Here is a 21,491-nt window from a genome sequence, read left to right as displayed (position 1 = left end):
ACGACAATACCAGTAAAAATGAGCAAGTGGCAGCACCACCGTACCGCCCTACCCATGGCACGAGGCTCTGGTTTGTTCTGGGTTCATCCAAAGGACAACACACATTCATGAGACCCTTTTACAATTCAAACAAAGGTGAGGAAAAAAACAACAAGTGTTGCGCTCTGCATGAATCCACACAAATTATTTAAAACTTCTAATGTGGAAATGTCACTTTGCTGATTTAATAAAAATATCCCACAATCCATATCATATATTTAAAAAAAATAATCACCAAACTTTTACTTTCTCTGTCTCCTCCTATTTTCTCACTGTTTCACTTCCCTTTTAACAGCTTTGTTTCCTTCATTTGGTTACGTTAAGAGATTATTTTTCTTCATTCATTAGCAATACCATGAGGAAAAAACCCAACACAGTAAATTTTAAACTTGAATCCAGTTCAATGTTATACATTTTTGTCTTCTAATTTCTAAGTCCCTGGATTCCTGAATTATATTTAAGTATACTCTAAACCAAGCGTTCTTAAATACACTCTACTATTTAATGCCTGGTTCACATGCCTATAATATTTTTATACTGAATGGTATACAAACATTTGAACATATAAAATCTTCTTTTTGTTTTGCAGTTAAACTAAATTATCAATGTTACGTGTATAAAATCCCCCTTCTTGAAAAATAAGGGTCTCCCCCTCCCCCCGACAGACAGAATAAAAAAGAAGTCTTCAAAAATTATATTTCACTAAAACGAAATATTTGGCAAAGAAGTTGTCAATGAATGGAGCTCTTTGACATTTTGAATAATTCCAAATAAACTTTCCTCTTACACAGTTTTCCCCCTAATATTATGTGCCAGTGTATAGTATTTCTATATGATCTAATCTTAAAAAAGATTTAAAGGTGTGCTGTTAATACGCACCCGCCCAAACAGGGGTACAGAAACATAAAGCAGATGGTCAAAAATCACAATACAAAAAGGTATGATCTGGTTACCAATTCAGACAGCAGTTGTTTGGTTTTTTTTAAAAAAGAAAGTTATACGATCACCCAACAATAACTTTATTAAAGACTTTACTGTACTGAAAATGTCAAGGTCTGCAAAATACCTCGGGCAGAACTTGTTGCTGCATACTGAGATGGTATTTCATCTCGCTATGACGGTATTTGAGCACCTGCCAGTGTAGTTCAACATGAAACTAATGAATGTTTCAAACCCTCACAGCGATTTCGGACTCAGGTAAGTGAGAGATGAATTAATTTTCACTTAATATGAAAGTCTTTTTTTTGTTTGTTTGTTTGTTTCTGTTTTGTTTAAAGCAAAACCTTTTCCAGTTCCTCTTTGTTTCGGTTAAAAGTCCAGTTACTGCACACCCCTAACACTACTCTGTTAATGGTCAACTTAAACGTTTAAAATGTGCACCACCTCCTCCCAACAGAGCTGCACTTACACTTCCACTTTCTCTTTCTTTTTATTCTTCTTCAGGAAAGATGGGGTGCGGAATTTCTTCTTCTTCTTCGACGGGGATTTGGAAGGTGACCCTTCAGGGGACAGGGCCTCTTCTATCTTTTCAGAGCTTTTAATGGTAATCTCTACGCTCTCCACAGTACTAGTGGTTAACTGACTGACCCTCTTGGTGAGGTCTTCTTCCACATCGTGTGCATCTTCCTTGCCGTTCACCACCACCACAGGTAGCTCTGCAGATATGAGGTTGGCATTCTGGGTGTAGAGATCCTCGTGATTTTCTAGAGAACAGATAATTTTACTGTCATTTAGGTGCAATATCATGTAAAAAAAAAAAAACAACCACCAAACAAACAAAAAAAAGCCAACCCCAAGCTTGAAACAAAGATGAGAGTCTGGATTGCAATCCAAAGAATGAAATCCAAAATGCTAAGATGTTGGCTTTTCTCCTTTATATACCTGTTGTAAACAGACCTAAGATGTTACCACAGGATATTGGACTGAGGAAGCTAAACTCACCTCTACCAGGTGCATATGCAGGTGAAGCCATTTACAGTATATTACACAAACAACACACAGATATACAGTCTCAAGCATACTTGGAATTACATTTTACTCCAGAGACAGGTTTACAAAAGTGTCATCATTCCACGTAGAAATCTTTGGAACACTGCCCTTCCCAAGTGCCTTCTTAGACCTTTCTGGAAAAGTCTTAGGCAAACATATGACCTTAACCATAGAATGGCTTGGGTTGGAAGGGACTCCATGGATCATCAAGTCCCACTCTCCTGCCACAGGCAGGGCTGCCAGCTGCTAAATCAGGTTCTAGATCAGGTTGCCCAGGGCCCCATCCATCCTGTCCTTAAACACCCTCAGGGATGGGGCACCCACAACCTCTCTGGGCAGCCTGTTCTAGCTCCTCACCACTCTTTCAGTAAAAAACATCTAATCTAAATCTCCCCTCCTTCAGTTTAAAACCGTTCCCCTTGTCCTATCACTATCTACCTGCGTAAAAAGTTGATTTCCCTCATGTTCATAAACTCTCTCTAAATACTGGAAGGCTGCAATGAGGTCTCCCCATAGCCTTCTCTTTTCCAGGCTAAACAAACCCAGTTCCTTCAGTCTGTCTTTGCAGGAAAAGTGCTCCAACTCTTCGTGGCCCTCCTCTGGACCCTCTCCAAAAGCTTCACATCTTTCCTGTGTTAGAGGCTCACAACCAAAACCAAAACGTATCTATTTCCTCCTCCTCCTTATTAAGTAAAGTTCAGTACATCGCATGTTATTTTCCATTTGTGAGAATTACGTATCAGAAAAACTTGGGAAAGGCAATTTACTGGATAGAGTCCCCACCAGCCTTTGGGAAAACAAGGCTCTTTTTTACTTATTCAATGACATAGACGCATAAAGAACTCAGCAAAAAAGCAGATGACTCAGGTTATGAGAGCCATCAGCATTTTAGAGAAACTATACAGAATACCTTCTAATTTTTCTGGGACATTTTGCGGGGACTGAGTTTGTGACTGAATTTGTGACACAGATGAACCGTCATCTGAGAATAATTCCTGTTCAGCATCTGTAGGACAAGAGTTTGATTAGTAGCCATGCAGAAGTAAAAACAAAGCAAGCATGTCAGTACAAGTGGTACAAGATTTACAGCTCTGCTAGCATTGTGCTCTTTATACTGACAACATTAAGAAGTTACAGTGCACAGTTTAAATTATGTAGAATGATAGATTTACACGTTTCATCTGCTAACAATCTTTTTATATTAGTTCATTAGTACAAAGCACAAAAAAGAGGGAAGGTTTGCATTCCTTTGCGTTTCACATAGCATGCCCTGTGGTTTTATCTAGCCTTAAGTCACACACGCTGCTGATAGAATAGGCTACCATGCTATACCCCTATGTGGTATATAGCAAAGTTGGTTTATTACACAATACTAATGAAAAAAAAAAGCATAGTAAGTGATACTGTAAAAAAAAAAACAAGAAAACAATAATGAATTAGTAATTTCCTGCACAATAGCAGTACTGGATAAAAGATGTAAAAAGTAAAAGCAGATGAGTCTAGCACGTTGGGAGAATAAAGGAAAAATTAAAGAAGCAAAGATCAAACATCTTGCAAAACTTCTGGAGGTAATAAATTACGAACGAGCTCAAAAAGCACTGGAATTTGAAGGTCAGAAAGCAGAGAATCTATTGACAGAGCTGCACCAAATGCGAAGCAGCACAGCACATTTTTGTTCTCAGGGAGAGCTCAGTGGGTTTTTCCTGTGAATTCTGACACTTGAACTGGCATAAAACAAACCTCGAGATGACAAAGATTTTCTTCTACCTTGTCACAATTTTCATAATTAAGTGGCAAAAAATCATTTTCAGAGAGTCAAGTATTCATCATGTATCATTTAGATAACAGAACTTCCACAAGTGCAGAAGGTTACAGGTTAGTTTACAATCATTATCATCACAGGCGGTCACAGCTCAGCTGGACAGGATCCTCAGCAATGCAATCCAACTCTGAAACTAACTTCAAGGAGGACAGAGTGAATGATGGGCTTTTCCATGCTAACTTATTGTACAGTTCTATGAAAAAGGTCATTATGTTACAGCATGTTTTTGTCTTTCACTGCTTTAATTTTAGCATGAACTAAATTAAATAAAGAAAAAACAAAAGAATTCTACTTCCTCAAGGAATGACTGTTACATTTTAACAGTAGATATGAAATATAAATGAACTGATGATAGAAATGCAAACCCCAACCACTGACCTTCCAGCCCTAGCTGCTTGCGTTCAATTGTTTTCTTGTACTCTTCCAGTTCCTTTTCTGTGAGATGGCTGAACGGGTTGGGTGGTGCTGGTGGTGCGTGCTCATCATCTTCAAATTGCATTGGCTTGGAGAAAGAAAACCAAAAACTTAAAAGTTACAAAGAAAGCAAGCAGCATGCACATGGCAAATAGTATGATGACTCCAAACCTAAAGAGAGAGAATACAGAAGAAAAAAAAAGCAAACAACAGCAAGGCCAAAGTTACCCTGTTTAATGGACATTTACACAGTAACTATAAATCACAATTCATTCATAATGGCACAATCACTATTTGAGTGGGGTTTTTTTTGTTTTTGTTTTAAACGCAGGGGAAACAGCTTCAAAAGAAACGTGTACCTCAATAACTTACTGTTCAGGGACTTAGATTCTCTTCAGAAGTGAAAATTTTTCAACAATAGGGATTCAAATGTAACACTTCCTATATTTTTTTGCAAATGCTCCAAGTATTCTAGGATGTTTCTGTGAGAAAGTTGCTGTGCTCATGCTACAGGTTAGGAACCTAACTGGAAGACGTCTTCTGAGATTAAACTTATAATAACAAAATTAAAATTATACTCACATTCAGAGACAACTAATCTGGAAAATATTCTTTTTGACTGAAATAAACATGCAGACTGTATCTTTGCAAAAGAATATTGGAAGCCAAAATGAAGAAATAAATGGTTGCCTAGAGAGGCGGTGAGCACACTGTCCTTACAGACGCCCAAGGTCAGAATGGAGGGGCTCTGAGCACCTGATGGAGCCACAGATGTCTCCGTTCACTGAAGGGGAGTTGGACCAGATGGCCTTTAAGGGTCCCTTCCAATTCCAACAATTCTGTGCAGTAACTCATGAATGGTGAGAAACTTAAAATTATTGAATGCCAACTCTAGTTCAACGTGGTTTGTTACATACCTTACCAGAGATATCCATCTTAAACAGAATTAACTATATTCTATTCAAGACAAGACTGGTAAGAAACCAGAAACCCTCGCTCACTCCATTAGAAGCCTGTTTCCAATGGCAGCTGTCTTCTGCATGGTCCCATCCCACCTTTTAAATTCATGTCATTTCTGAGCCTGAAATGATTTTCTTTAGCAGTGAGTTCCACAGAAAAATGAGAAGTTATTTTTGGCACTGTGCAATGCAAATCCATCATTCTGCAGCTTAAATGGTCTTAGAGAAGGCTCCCACTACAATATTAAAGACAGGTATGTCTATTATGCATATCTCCATCTGAAACTAACATTTTATACCTCTGAGATAAAAAAACATGCGTCTACATGAATAGAACACAGTACACATTCAATACTTGGCATTAAAATTGCCAGTTCTAAGTATTTAGAAAGAAAACAGCCCAGAAGTGAAGCCTGAAAGAAAGCAAGGCAAAATAACCCAAATACACATAAATCAGTGAATGATGCCCTACTCACCGGACTTGGCTTTTTATCCACAACGATCCCAGCAAGCAGCTGAGACTGTGGTCCTGCTGTCTTCAGATCGTATCGATTTTGCTCCCGAATCTATAGAGAGACAGACCAAACATAAATATAAACAGAAAAATAGATCAGATACAAACATTACACAGTAGAAAAAATGGGAGTCAACTAACTAATGAGACAGTGAATTCAGAGAGTCTTAAAATCACTGTCTGGAACTTGTAGCATTAATCTCTGGATGACCACAAGATGCCTTGCCAGCCCTAAGGAAGGGAGTTGTTCCTTCTGACTCCAGTTCAATCCCCACAGATACTGACAGGGTGCTTTCCAAGAAATAAAAGATTCTGTAATCACATGGAAAGCGTCCCAAGTATCTGCTAGCACAGTAAAGCCCAGGGTGGAGTATTTGGTCAGCCTAACAGTTAGCGCCTTATGTGCTGGAAGGGAAAAGCAGTGAGATATCTGTGATTACAGAGAGGTCCAACAATCTTTCATTTTCTTTTCTTTTTTTTTTTTTTTCTTTTCCTTTCTATTGCCAAAAGGGAGTGAAGTGGGGCAGAGATACTCCAGTTTAATACATGCTAGAAGAATTAGCACAGAGCAGAGCTCGCGTGAGACTGAATTGTGCTGTATCCAATTTACAGCAATTTGGTTCATGCTGGCACCTAATTATCCACTAAATATAATGTTAAATGATGGGGACTACCATTTCCAATCTATCATTTACAGAGCCAATGGTCATCATTCACCAAACTACTGCATTCAAAATTTGTATGTACGTAGCATATACATACACAGAATTCATGTAATCACATGTTTAAATACAGGCTTTTTAGTGCCAAAATCACATCAGAAACTTCCTACTAAAAAACAGAACACTTGAAAATGTTAGGTTACTGTTACACATTATTTAACAAATAGCTATATATAGAAATAGCACAGTTTTACTCATTACGCATCCTTTACCTTATTTCTCTTTTCCAGCACTTCACTGGGGTTTGTGTTTAAAGGAACAAACTGGTTTGGATCTTCAATTTTGATTGGTGTTCCTCCACTAGTCTTGGAAGAGTCGTCAGCTTTCATCCACTTAAAGGAAAAAAAGAATTGCACAGCATGATGGGGATGGACATTTCTCAGTGCTGTTTTATGGCTAAAGAGAAGTAAAGAGGAGCCTTCCTGACTCTATTTTCAGTTTCACGTGACATCCATGGAATACCCCCAAATCCTCACAAGTTTGTATGCTTACCCAGGGAAATCTAAGTTGCCTTGAGCACGTACCACCCAGATCACTTTTAATGAACACCAAAACACACTCCTGTATAACACAGTGCTAACTACCTACTAATGAAGCCGTGTTCAGAAGGCATCATGCTTCCTATCCACTAGCACATTGATCTCCTGGTTCCAGAGCTCATCCATCCTCTCTCATTTCCTCATTCACCTTCCACCTCTGCTAGTCACACATTCTGGAGCTTTATTCCTCTGAAGTGAGTTTTCATATCTTGTTGAGGAGATTTCTCCCAAACGCAAGTGCAGAAGCTTGCTAGCCTGCCAGCAGGAGGAGCTGATGCTTTACGGTTGTGCTGTGCAAATAGGAGCAGGACAGCAAATAATGCCCTCCTCAGCCCTGCAAAATAAGTGCTGCTCTCCAGGCTGGAAACAGAGGAAGCAGGAGGAAAAGGCTCAATCACCATGAGGAGTAACAACCGCATACTCTTTAGAGCCTGTTTTTAGCAGGCTCACAAACAGGAAAAGGATAGTCAGTGGCAAATCAGACCTTCTAGAGATGAGAGCAGCTTACAGGTGATTTAAAACCCTCCTATATTTGGTGGATCGTTTAAGACATAAAAACATACAGCAGAAAAATTATTTTCTGTCTTAGGAATTGGAGGAGCTCAATGCAAAGGCAAAATAATTGCTTATTTCTTAACGTAAACTGTTGCTCTTCCAAAGAAAGGCAATGCCCAAATTATTGAGGGCCATTAGTACTGATGTCACTAAACCTCCCACAAACCTATTTCCTCCTGCTTCATTAACTGATTTGCTAATCCTGTTAAAGAGGTCTTGAAAAGAGCTATGTGCAGTCTGCTTTTTCCCAAGCAGTATAAAACCAGAACAGCTGTCCTAAAGTATTGACTCACCGTGATCTTGGTCCTGGGACTTGCTTCCCCATTCCAGGACTCCTCAGGCACATTTACTTTCAAGTACGTGTTTGGGGAGTTCAGCCATCTTGTCTTTTCCCTCTGTTGTCTCTGTGCCAGGAATTTCAGTGGGGAGAGCGGGACTGCATCGTCTTCAAAGGAAAAGGCAGTCACAGTGGCTGGGATCTCAACGTCACTCTTATGTCTGGGCTTTTCCCTGACTAAGGGTTGTCTGTAGGCATAGCCAGTTCTGTATCCCTATGGAGAAGGAAAAAGAAAATAATGATAATTTAAGAAATAGAAAATTAAAAAAAATTGAAGAAGTAACTGAAGAAGTAATCAGGTTTTTTTGTGCTGTCCTACATGCCTTGGGTTGAGAAGTTGTTCTACCTTCATTTTCAAACTCGCAAAGAAACCAGAAAGAATCATTTGCCATACAGCAGCTGATCCTACACTCAGAAGCTTACAAAGGCTGCCCGGACATTGCCACAAGTGTGTTCTCACCAGGTTGTCCAGCATCCGCATGAGAGCTTCAAACTCCTGCTCCCCTACTTTCCATTTTTGCTGTGAAGACATATTAACTCCTCCTCCTCCACCTGCTGCCACACCATGCGTGAAAGGCTTGAACTTCTGCAGATCCAGTAGTAGGAGATTGTCTATCCCACCTGCTCCAGCTAATGCATGAACCTGAAAGACATCAATGAGTGTTATTTCACTTGCAGACATGCTTTTGGATTCTCTGCTTTTCTGAATAAACAAGAGAAACACAAATGCCTGCTGCAGTATTCCTCAGGCTTTCTTCTGTGTGAACATATAATATATAGCAGGTGATTCCTACTGAAAGGATGATAATGTATGCTAATTACCACACTCTAAAAGGAGTGAACTCAAACACAACTACTCAGAATACCGTAAGAAAGTCTTTTTTCATCGCACTATTAAACATTTTTTTTTTAAATACACATTTCAAAATGAATGAGCAATTGAACTCAACATGAATGTCAGGGTGAGGGAGTGCTATTCACTCCTCCCCTCCAAACACATACTTGGGAATGTGACAGGAAATACATAAAAGCAAAGTGATGAAGTTCTGGGGATGGGCTTAAGCCCCAGTTATGGAAGATGAAGACAGTTGTGTATTCTTGCTCACCTGTGTTTCACAGGCCAGTTGCACGTTGAAAATATAGTGGAATGCTTCTTCCAGTGTCTCTCCTAGAGCTACAACACCATGGTTTCTCAAAACTAATACCTGGTAAATGAAGACACTAATGTTAAATGATAGAAACTGTCACAGGACATGAAAATTGCCTTTGGGAAGCTTGAATGAGGCTGAATACCTTGCAACTGGGTCCAAGTACTTTCTGAAGCTGAATTCTCTCTTCCTGATCATCGAGAGAACCCTGGTAGTTGTAATAAGCAACATCTCCCAGAATCAGGGCCTCCTGTGATATTGGAAGGATGCCGCACTTCATGGACGAAACCTATTTCAAGAAAATGATGTATTGATAATTAGGGGAAAAAATTAAACTCTTAAAACCCACAGCGTAACACGCAACTCTTAGCAAACCGTGACTTTGCCAGAAAAAGAGACACTGCATAGTGAGAAAGTTGAGAAATAGTATCTTTAGGCTTTCACTACTCTAAGTTACAAGAGGGTGACAGAACTGCTGCTACACAACCTTAGGACAGATTGATGATAGGAAAAGACAAATGAATCCCAAGTGAGTTTCTGTAAATTTTATCCACGTTTAATTTTCAACACAAGCAGACAAAATGTTTTTTCCTTCTTTCCCATACTTGCAATTTCAAAGAACGTGTGTAAAAGAAGTTAGCCATTCCTTTATTTGTCTGTTGCCAAGAAATATTTACATATGTATTTACCTATTTATCTCAAATCAATGATTTCAAGCCTTCTTACATTTTTATAATTGTTGTGTGAACCATTTTAACTTATATTTTATACATTTACTTATATTTTATATATAATCATATTTTAACTGCGATTTCTCAGTAGTGGAATAAATCCAAACTGAGCACAAGTACTAATTAAGCCAGTTAAAATGGAGTTGTGTAATATAAATGATGATGCATACAGCAAATTACATGGTCAGAGATACTATAAATGAAGCCTGGATAACTATCTTTAGTTTCTTCAGCCTGAGCACAATCATATCTAAGCATCAGTTAATTACCATTCATTTCATTGCAGTAGCCCCACCCTCCCTGATTTCACAGCAGAGTTTTATTTTAAAGAGAAAAACAACAACGTGGAGCTGTGTTACAAACAAAACTAAAACCGCCTCAAGCAATGATTCAGCTTCAGAAAGGTGATCTAGGTTCATAAGATTAACCTGTTGTTTTTTTTTTTTTTTTTACTCTTCAATCTAGCAGGAAGAAGACTTACAGCTGCTGTTGCAGGGGTATGTATGTGTATTATACACCTGACATCAGGGCGTGTGGAATAGATGGCCACGTGTGGACTGAATCCTGCATTGTCGATACTTAGAGTTGTACTGCCCTGGTCAACTACATCTCCCAGGATGTTTACCTTTATCTGGAAAAGTCAAACAAATGGACAACATTCAAGAAGTCTGCAACAACTGCAATTATTTGAGAACTTCCCTCCCCTTCTTACTTGATACCAAATTCTCCCCATACTCTTCAGGCTTAGAGCATGAAAAAAGGAGAGCCACCTGTGTGTCATTATGCCATTCTGCAGACATCAGTAGCATCTGGAACCATGAAAGAAGTAAAGACAAAATCCTGGTACACCACGCACTCCTCTTTGGTCAAGCTAATCTTTTGCTTAAAAGAAAGTCTCAGCAATTTGCAAACCAGAATCATAACTGGAATGGAAACCAACTACGAGAAAAGATCTGGTTCAACCTGTAAGAATATTGAGCGTGTTTATGTAAGCCTCTTCCAACCATGCAAGAAAGAAAAAAAAGACATCTTTGATATTTTCATGGAAATTGCATACAACTACAGATCACTACTGACAGCCTCTCGTAAGGGAGGCAATCTAATTCTTGGGATTTTAAAAACAACTTTATAAACACTTTCTAAACTTTGACTACAAAAAAAATTCAGCCAATAAATTTCCAATAAGAATATTAAATGTGCAGAGGACATACAAATTTGTAGAAAAATTAAAATAATAATTCCAGGATCAACATAAAACAACAGGAGCACATTAGGCAGTGTTCTTGTGTTTTTATTTTGGTTTTCTATTCCCTGCAAGGCTATTGGCCTACCAGTCTTCCAACCAATACCCCTGCCACCTCTTCCAACTGGAGATAGCATCTTCACAGATATGAACTGACATGAAGAAAACGTATGGCAGCATCTATATCAAAAGACACATGATTTTACAGCTACAGGATCCTAAATACCAACCTGTAATTTTACCTCGTTCCTTCGTAAGGACCAGGGAAGATTATTCAACTTTACTTCCCCATTTATAAAGATAAGAACTGATTCTACTGACACTACTCCTACAGAGTGATTTCATAAGAATTACCAGATTGTCAGGTTCTAAACGGTTGCTGCTACACTGAGGCTATTAAATGAGTTCCAGGAGACAGGAGAACAAAACTTTGCTGCCGTGCATTGATGTTGGAGACAGAGCAACAGAAAGCAAAGCTATATCCAAAAATAAATAACCAGAACAAAGGATGCTGCTATCTAAATAATTAATCAGCTTTGCATAGGGTGGGTAAACATTAAAAGCAACTACAATCAAGCAGTATGATTACAGCTAGGTCCATTTTAGTAGCCACAAAAGTATTTCAGAAAACAGGTTGAGCCTTGGTGGTGATGTGAATGCAGGTGAGTTACATACCAAATTGGAAGCTGAAGCTTCAGAAAAGGACAGACCTCTTGGAATGATTAGAATATGATCATGTTCTTTGCTTACTCTGACCTGAAACAGAGGGAAAAAACAAATGGATTACCAACTTATTTCTGAATTTATATTATCTGGGGGAAATTAATGTGACTGAACAGTAAGGTCCCAAATCAACATTCTCATTCTCTGAAATACTTACAGTGATGTAGGCATTTGGCAGATGTGCCCACCCAAACAAGTCAGCCAGTCTGTATAAACTGGCTAATTTGCAACGAGTAAGTTTTTCCCCCTTAACAAACGAGGAGGTGTCTATCCCAGGTAGATCATTGATGGGGGTAATCATTCCATGGCCTGAAAAACAGAAAAAGGTGGTAGTCAATCAATTAAATACCTCCCAGCTATGTCGTGATCTTCCAGAAGTAGTGTATTTAAATTGTCAGCAGAGCAACACCAGCAACTATTAGACTGTATCTGCATTGCTGGGACTTCTAGGGTCTTTACTGAAACCTCTGTCACTTTTGACTTTGATTGCATGAACATCTTGCAAAGGGGTATTTCTCCCCTTCATGAATGCACAATACCCCTTTGAGATACACTGCTTTTGCTTAGAGGGAAAGTTACTACCAGGAGCGAGAAAAGGTTTGGGTTTTCAGTAGCAAGAGAATGCACACTTTGAGATTAATCACCCTGCTCAAATCCCCAGGTAACGTTGCAGGGAACAGCTGGATCTGCAGGACTGGCTAGAGACATGGAGATAAGGCACTCTCAGCTCTCTGTCGTTCTTTTCCACTTAGTCTGTTGTATGAACTCTAAGGAGCCATTTTGAGACCAGTTCTCAAAAGATGCTGAATGCCAACAGCTGCCATTGTGCCTCAGGCTTGTAAGCTCCCATATCAAGAATTCCACCCACAGTGCTCAGGCCAACTTCAGTACTGCAGGACTCGGGAAGCCTGGAACATCCCAGCAATGTTTTTGTAACTACAGCATATTCTAAAAGTGATTTTAAACCCTGGGAGATATCTGGATAATGATTCAGTTTGGCTGGCAATTCCCCATTTTTACAACTGATATGCAAAAGTAGAAAAATAATGTCATGTCTTAGTTTACGCTCACATTAAATTTCACTGGAAATAGTAAAAACAAAGAGAAAAAGTGGCATTCAAAGGCACATTTCACTTACTGAGTGAAGATGAGGAAAAACCTGCAAAAGAGCTTGCTGTAATGTAATCAGCAATCTGCTGTAATGCAAGCAGCCCAGTTGGGTTATTGCCTTTCTTCATCTGTTCTTGAATAAGGCATTCCAGATCTTCTCTAAAAGCCTGTGGAAACATTTGAGAATCATCAAGGAAACCTGGATTTGATAGAAGTAAGATTGTTATAGGTGGGGCTGGTAGATCTGCCTGTTATTAATGTTACACGACACTTCCCCTTAGACCTTGTTTTTAGTGCCTATAACTCTGCCAAACTTTAATCATCTGATCTAAACTTTGTATGCTAAATATTAGCAATTTATGGGCTAGAGGGGAAAGAAGTTTGGTTAACCATTTCCAAGAAGAAGACAAGGTAAAATATATTTCTGCAAATGTCTGTATCAACAATTAAAGAATTAAACTATTCACCATGGTTTTGAAGAAGTACTTCAAATCTGACTGGGATATGTTGCTTTTAGTGCTGGCTATTTTTTTCTTTTAAATTCACTAATCCCTCTGAAAATCCATCCAAATTTGATAAAGTTATAAACACATGGAAAACTGGAGTTCATCCACACTCAAGTAGGATTGCAGACATGCAAAATCTAGAAGGAAAGTCTACTTCTTTCTTTCTCCTCAGGGGAAAAGCCCTTCGCTCTTTCCCCAGTATAAAGTGTCCACAACCCCAACAAGATAAACTCATGCCAAATACATTATAAGAAGGGTTTTCACTGTATCAAATTTCATATACTTAGCACTGTGGACCAAGCCTGTTCCTTCCAGAAGGCAGATGAACCACCACTCATAACAAGCGCCAGTCTTAGGACTACTTCAGTCTTGATGTTTCTAGACTAAATAAATTCCGTTCTTTCAAATTTTTCTTAGTGGCTTTGTTTCCTAACCCTCTCATTATTTTTTTGGCAGTATTCCTCTAGCTTTTGTCTGAACACGCAGGACACAAGAGCTGCACATACCACCAGCTAAGGTGTATGGTGAATGCTCTTACTGGTTCATTCCAGAAAGACATTTGGTGTCTGTACAGTGCAATTGACTCCTATTATAACTCCAGGCTACTCCCTTCATATAATTGCTTCTTACAGTTTGCCTGCCTTAGTAATTATTCAGTCTCAATTAAAAAGGAAAAGAGTTCTGCAAGGCCAGTGTAATTTCTTCACTGAATTTTAATTCAGTTCTCTTGGTTGGGTAAAATCCATCAGTTCCATGACATTCCCATATGCTCATGACTGCTGTTGAACCGAGTATTGCTACCACACTCCCCAAAATATCTGCAGGACTCTGCTTGACTTGGCCTTTCAGATGGGCATCCACAGCTACCTTTAATTTTCAAGCACAGGCACTGTACTGTTTTCTCAAAGTAATCTCACTGGGATCACACGCACCTGAGACTTGCCAGATGCCCACAGACAAAGCCATGTGGAATGACTGTGAGGTAAACTGCTGTATGGATTTCTTGGTGCAGATGGGGTGCATGTAGAATCCCCACCAAATAATTCACAGCCCCTTACTGGTCTTAAGACACATGGGCAAAATCTGATTTTTCTCTTCAGTGTCTGCTGCAGGTAAGATCTATTCAGCAAGCCTAGGGAAAGGTAGGGGAAAAAGGAGAAGAAAGGGGAAATTGAGTGAAAAAAGGAACCTAATGGGGACCGGGAGGAAAGAGGTGTGTCAGCACTAGAAGCCCATAAGGGTAAATAATGGAGGTAATTATGCGGGGATAATTGCTAGCAAGGTAAACAAACATTTGGGGAAAACAGCAAGTGGTTGGAGAAAATAACCAGCACTAACAGCAGTAGAGAAAGGAGGAAAGAATAGCAAGAGGTTCGGCAAAGAATAAGACAGCTCAGTAGGAGGAAGGAAGATCTCTAGACAGAAGGACTCCCTAGGGGAAGGAGTGTTATACAGTGAGGGACTGAGGGAGACAGAAGTGAGAGTAATGGCTTAAGAGTTAGAAACAGGTGAACAATACAAATGGAGGGGATGGAATGCAAAGCAAAGACTGGAATACAGTGAAAACTTTGAAGAAAGATTAATGGAACAAAGTAAGAAAATTCTTTGTTATGGAACAGCCCAGCATCGCTCCTTCAGCACTGTGAGCATCACTTGGTGTCTCCCACCTCTACCCCTCTGTCTATCTGCAGGTAACTGTGAAGGCTTCTCCCACCCACCCAATTCAGCTCCAAGGATAGTCTCACTTAATGGTGACTCAAGGTGCTCAAGCAGCAGAGCAGGACCACCCATTTTCTCAGCACAGTGAGCACCTTCCTCAGTCTGGAGCCTGAACATGGCCACAAACCCAGCGGTGCTGGAGGCCAGATGTGCAGCCATGTTTCTTACTGCCATGCACATAACTTTTAACTGCACCACACTTGTCTCTTCCCCATGCCCCATTTAACACTCAGTGGTTGGTCCACAATAGAAAATAAATTCAGTATTTTTCCTCTTTTCATAGCTCAGCACATAGCCCTGTGCTTTATCTGCATGCCTTTCATACCCTGTTGTGATTACAATTATTATTTATCTGACAAGATTTTCTCTGGGGCAGATAATTACTGTAAATCTAAATGCTTCACAAGCATTAACTTGCTAATCCCCAAAACATGCCTTTAAGGTGAAGCAGGGCACTGTCATTGCTTTTACAGAACAGCAAGGGTGCTGAGGTCCGACAGTCCCACTGATATGGGATATTCACTGTGAGATGCTCAGGGCCTGATTTGCAGAGCACTCAGCAACATGTAGCTATTCACATACTCAATGCCCAATTCTTGGTGAAGGCTGGAGCATAACTCTGAGTGTCTGACACCCCGGGGCTGAGTTCTCAGGGGAACAAGCTGGAGACACAAAGCCCAAAACCCAGGAGGCCATGCAGTATTGCTAGTGTCAGTTGGAATGAGGTGCTGAGGCCAGAAAGGAACCTGGGTACTTCCTGCACTGCAACCAAAGTGGCTTACAGCACTGGATGGGGCTGTGAATAACATGATGTAGTGCCTGATTTAATGGCTGGCAACTCTGCCCACAGCAGGGATTTGGAACTACATGATCCTTGAGGCTCCTTCCAATCCAAGCCATTCCATGATTCTCTGACATTCAGACACGTGTGATCTCTGTGTAAGATATAGGGATTTCTCATGTAACCAAAAAAAAAAGGATTTTGGTGACTGAACAGCTCACAGCTGCATACAGAAAGGAGCCAAAGAGTCCAACCTGTATGTTTTACCAACCTGCCTGGAAGAGAACAATAACCAGAGGCACTTTCTTAGCCTTTGCACATCGTATTTCTGAGCTTACAGAAAGCTTTAGAACAATAAAACAACCTCACAACAAGAGATTTTGTGGCAGCTTACTTCACTCTGTTCCTAAGCTTCACAACACAACTGCTGCTCTGCTCTCAGAGACCTGCCAGAACCAGCCATTACAGAATCACAGAATCATAGGGGTTGGAAGGGACCAGAGACCATCGAGTCCAACCCCCTGCCAAAGCAGGTTCCCTACACCAGGTTGCACAAGTAGGTGTCCAGGTGGGTCTGGAATATCTCCAGAGAAGGAGACTCCACCACCTCCCTGGGCAGCCTGTTCCAGTGCTCCGTCACCCTCACTGTAAAGAAGTTCTTGCGCACATTTGTGCAGAACTTCCTATGCTGCAGTTTCCGGCCATTTTCCCCTTGTCCTGTCTCCGCACACTGCTGAAAACAGTCTGGCCTCACCACTCTGCCCTCCTCACCTTAGATACTTACAGACCTGGATCAGGTACCCTCTCAGTTCTCTTTTCTCAAGGCTGAACAGACCCAGTTCACTCAGCCTTTCCTCATAGGAGAGATGCTCCAGGCCCTTCACCATCTTTGTGGCCCTCCGCTGGACTCTTTCCAAGAGATCCCTGTCTTTTTTGTACTGGGGAGCCCAGAACTGGACACAATACTCCAGATGAGGCCTTACCAGGGCAGAGTAGAGGGGGAGGATCACCTCCCTCGACCTGCTGGCCACGCTCTTTTTAATGCACCCCAGGATGCCATTGGCCTTTTTGGCCACAAGGGCACACTGCTGGCCACCGTTGTCCACCAGGACACCCAGGTCCCTCTCCACAGAGCTCCTCTCCAGCAGGTCATCCCCCAACCTGTACTGGTGCATGGAATTATTCCTCCCTAGATGCAAGACTACACCTGCTTTTGTTAAACCTTATCTGGTTTCTTACTGCCCAGCTCTCCAGCCTGTCCAGGTCTCGCTGAATGGCAGCACAGCCTTCAGGCATGTCAGCCAATCCTCCCAACTTTGTATCATCAGCAAACTTGCTGAGGGTGGCCACTCATCTCATGGGTGGCCACCTCATCAAGGTCATTGATGAAGATGCTGAACAAGACCGGACGCAGCACCGACCTCTGAGGAATACTGCTAGTAATTCCAGCCCCAGTGCTCTTCTCTCTTTGTGGCTCACCACATGGCTACAGTTCTATGGCACTTTTTCCTTCTATTACCATGATCTATTAGGACAGCAGAGACAATGACTGGACAATATATTTCATCCACAAGTAACCCTAACCCTTTATTTTCAGATTCTGCCATTCCAAGACATTGAATTACTCCTCAAATGTTCCTAAAAGAGGCCCCTGCACAAAAATTCTACCATCTCACACTCGGGAAGGCTGAAATACTCCTTTACTCTTGTTTATAATCTGTATATAAGGAAATTGCACATTTGTAGTCTCAGAGGGGCCATGTGGAAGACAGAATTCATGAAATTTATGTCAGTATTTGCTTGGGAGGAGATGGAGAAAAACAGTTATCTGTGTTACATTAAATCACTCTCAATTCAGCAAGGACTATAGAAAGGATCTGCAAAAACATTCACAGCAAATTCCTATTCGTTGTATCCAGACTTTTTTTTTTTCTTTTTAACTTGTCTGAGGAATGTCTATTGCAGGAAAAAAAAAAAGATAGCATAATGTATTTTGGACAACTTTTGATGGAAAGATTTATTTTATTGTTATTATTCTGCCGCCTGCACTATTTTCATTCTTCTGATCTCAGTTTTGTTATCCAGAGTTAATGCAGTAGTGTCTCTTACACACTGAGGATACTACAGGTGAGGATCTGTGGTTTAACAAAGTCGTTGATAACAGAACAACAAGCTTTCCTTAAAAGTAATTTCAGGAACATCAGAAAATTAGGACAATCCAGGGCAAGTATCAGATAGCCAGATTTGGGATGAATGGCAAAGTTAATAAGTTGAAATATGGATACAATACAATGAAGTATGCTACTTATCTACATGCCAGTGCACAACAATAATATCTAGCAGACAGCAGTCTTCAGCGCCACACATGACTCTATGTATGTTTCCATACTTCTATTAACTCTTCTTTGCTTCTCTCTCTTTACTGCTAAGACTGCTCTTCAAGAATCCCAGGCCCTGGAGGTAAGAGAGATAGTCTGGGGAGAGGAAGACTTCCCCATTGTCAAAGAGGATCTGGTCAGAGATTGCTTAGGCAAACTCTATGCACACAAATCCATGGGCCCTGATGGGATGCAGCTAGGAGTGCTGAGAAAGCAGAAGTGATTGCTGAACTGCTCTCTGTTTCCTTTGAAAGCTCATGGAGAATAGGAGAGGTGCCTGAAGGCTGGAGGATAGCCAATGTCACTCTAGTCTTCAAAAAGGGCAAGAAGGAGGAGCTGGGAAACTACAGGCCAGTCAGCCTCACTTCTGTTCCTGGAAAGGTGACGGAACAACTTGCTCTGGATGTCATTTCCAAGCAAGCGGAGGAGAAGAATGTTATCAGGAGAAATCAATGTGGATTCACCAAGAAGAAATCACACTTGACCAGGCTGGTAGCTTTCTATGTCATGACCAGCTGGGTAGATGAGGGAACAGCAGTGGATGTTGTGTACCTTGATTTCAGCATGACTTTTCACACTGTCTCCCATAACATCCTCATAGGTAAGCCTAGGAAGTGTGAGATAGATGAGCAGACAGTGAGGCGGACTGAGAACTGGCCCACTGGAAGAACTTGGATGGTTGTCATCAACACTGCAAAATCTAGCTGAAAGCCTGCAACTAGCAGTGTTTGCCAGGGGTCTTGTGTAACAGCTTCATCAGTGACCTGGATGAAGGGATAGAATGCACCCTCAGCAAGTTTGCTGATTATACGAAGCTGGGAGGAGTGGCTGACATAGCAGAAGGCTGTTGCTGCCATTGAGCGAGACCTGGACAGGCTAGAGAGCTGGGTAGAGGAACCAGATGAGATTCAACAAGGGCAAGTGTAGACTCCTAAAGCTGGGGAGGAATAAGCGCATGAATCAGTACAGGTTAGGGGCTGAAGTGAAGGAAAGGAGCTCTGCCGAGAAGGACATGGGTGTCCTGTTGTATATCTGCACGTAACCATCCCCCATGCTAACACAGCCTTCCTCGACTGAAAACTCCTGACTGGCATTCCCTGCTTCTGCAGAAGAGCTTAACCCAACTATCACACATCAAATGAGTGGCATTTACCAGGGCTTCCACTATATAGCATTCAGTGTAAAACCACTAAAGAGAAGGGCTCTGATTTTAGGTTCCAACCCACTGAGAAGTAGGAATCTACTTCTGGAAATACAGCTGCAGCCGCAGAGGCCTGGTTCTGCTGTAATTCATGGGACCATAACTCCCACTGCCCACCAGTGACCAAGAGGCATACTGCAAGGAGAGGTATTCCAAAAGCAGACACTGCTCCAGCACAAAGCAGCTAGTTTTCAAGTGGAAAGGTCACTACCAATTTCAGATGTAGTGCTTGACAAGATAATGCTGACAAAGGAAAAACTGTACTGTCAGATGAATGAAAAGCTATGTTACTCAGCTGTGTATGCTCAGCATTGCTCAATAAAGAGCTTCAGCTCTGGGATTTATTTCTCTGTGCTGGAACAGCACCCGGTTTGCATGGAGAACAGCTCTCAGTGCGGAAGCTGGATGGGACAGCTGGGGGGAAAGGAGCAGCCTATCTCCTCAGAGCCATCACACACCACAGCACGAACGTCCCCATGACTCAGGAATGAAATACAGGGAAGCTCTGCCTCACTGCACGAGCTGTGAGATATACAGACATGGCAGCTCAATGTGCATGTTGTGGTTTTGCAGGGGCCACACGCTCAGCTGGATGTGGCACTGCAGGAATTTCACTGCTTCTAACACTCCAGCCGCTCCTTTGGGTGAGGTTAGGTAGGCACACAGCCTACAGCCCAGGCACAGCTTTCATTCACAAAGCTGTTGGTCACACAATTAGCTCAACCTATTTCTAATACCATAAAACTAATTTTCCAGAAATACATACAGTCATCTTCCAAATGCACATCACAAACTCAAGCAGCTTAGATGCTTAAGTCTCCTGTCTTACACATACAAAGGCTCTCTGAAACTCAGTGGTGAGGTACAGTTCTGACTCATTTAATTCCATTTAGCGTAAATATGAGCTGACAGAGTAAATGGGGGCTTCTAAGAATCAAAGTAACATTTATATGTATTGGTTGACAACTGTTTTTCTACAGCCAACAGAAGCAGACAACTACAATAACCCACAGCATGCACTGCTATTTCTCTGTTTTTTTTTTTTTTTTTTTTTTAATATATATATATATATATATTTATTTTTTTACTAGAAAAATCTCTGTATTAATTTCTACATTTTGGTAGGCAGCTCTCTGAGGACGTTAAGAGGTAGACAGACTCATAAGTATAATATAAGTCCATAAGTAAGTACTATCTGCCTTTTTGTTTACTATTTCCATAGGTTTATGATGACATTTAATGACTCAACAGACATAGAAACAAAACGTAGAGAAAAAGAACTCCCCTGTAAACAGAGAAGAGGACGGCTGCAGGTCACCTGCTAACAGCCCACAGCAATCTTGTAAGAGAAAAAAGCACGTTGCTATCAAGGATAGTAAGAGCCCAAACTGATACCTCAGCCTACAGAACTAGACGAGGTATGTGAGATCCCTGCTCAATAACAGCACTACTGCATGCCTAAAAGCAGCAGAATAACACAAGAAACCCTTTAGCTTCTTTTGCCCGCTTTCGATCAGAGCACATACACATGAACTGTATCTTTTAACAGGCTATAATTCAACTTCCCCACGTACAAACACACGCACATGCACACACCCTCTGAGTCCAATCACTACCACGATAAAAAGTTTTAAAACTTAACTGGTGTTTTGTTCCAGAGAGCAAGCGGACGAGAAGCAAACCAAGCACTGTGCATACAGCTGCTCTGGGAGGAAGAGCTGCACCGCCAGCAGACTGCACAACTGCACGGCCCTGCAGCAGCAGCAGGTGCCCCGATGGGGAGAGGGTGGAGCTGCCCACAAAAAACCGCCAGAGAGCTGCAGCTGGCAAGGGGAAGATAAGGGCAAGAGGAGCGTTTGTTAGCTCTATGAGGAGGAGGGGACAAATAAAAAAAAAAAAAGGAAAAAAATGGCTTTGGCATTCTGCTAAGAGACGGGCTTATTAATAAGCGCGAGGAATTTGGTAGAGTTGCAGTGATCTTTTCATTTGCGATGAAGCATGTGAGTACCTGGGCTAGATGGAGTGACCCAAAGATGCTCCAGGACTTAAAAATGAGTGTAG

General features: G+C 41.2%; 1 protein-coding gene across 4 annotated transcripts in view; it reads right to left on the bottom strand.

Moving 5' to 3' along the window:
- Window positions 1–339: 339 nt before the first annotated feature.
- Window positions 340–21,491, bottom strand: part of ADD3 (adducin 3) — an 89,518-nt gene continuing 68,366 nt past the window's right edge. For 2 of the 4 annotated variants that reach the window (XM_042863805.1, XM_042863806.1), the window contains exons 4-16: window positions 12,874–13,012; window positions 11,893–12,044; window positions 11,688–11,768; window positions 10,251–10,400; window positions 9,184–9,327; window positions 8,997–9,095; window positions 8,351–8,533; window positions 7,847–8,104; window positions 6,672–6,791; window positions 5,700–5,789; window positions 4,229–4,352; window positions 2,939–3,034; window positions 340–1,742 (exon numbers count right to left, since the gene is read on the bottom strand). In XM_042863805.1, coding sequence (XP_042719739.1) covers window positions 1,444–1,742; window positions 2,939–3,034; window positions 4,229–4,352; window positions 5,700–5,789; window positions 6,672–6,791; window positions 7,847–8,104; window positions 8,351–8,533; window positions 8,997–9,095; window positions 9,184–9,327; window positions 10,251–10,400; window positions 11,688–11,768; window positions 11,893–12,044; window positions 12,874–13,012 — 1,935 coding nt within the window. In that variant the 3' untranslated portion in view covers window positions 340–1,443. Of the gene's footprint in view, window positions 1,743–2,938; window positions 3,035–4,228; window positions 4,353–5,699; window positions 5,790–6,671; window positions 6,792–7,846; window positions 8,105–8,350; window positions 8,534–8,996; window positions 9,096–9,183; window positions 9,328–10,250; window positions 10,401–11,687; window positions 11,769–11,892; window positions 12,045–12,873; window positions 13,013–21,071; window positions 21,165–21,491 lie in introns of those variants that run through there. The other 2 variants (XM_042863808.1, XM_042863807.1) reach the window with 2 other exon arrangements.

Source organism: Lagopus leucura, unplaced genomic scaffold (genome assembly GCF_019238085.1).
Source record: "Lagopus leucura isolate 7727_CA_CO unplaced genomic scaffold, USGS_WTPT01 Super-Scaffold_741, whole genome shotgun sequence".
Lineage (NCBI taxonomy): Eukaryota > Metazoa > Chordata > Aves > Galliformes > Phasianidae > Lagopus > Lagopus leucura.
Note: the sequence above shows the minus strand (reverse complement) of the source record. Positions and strands in the feature narration are given on the sequence as shown.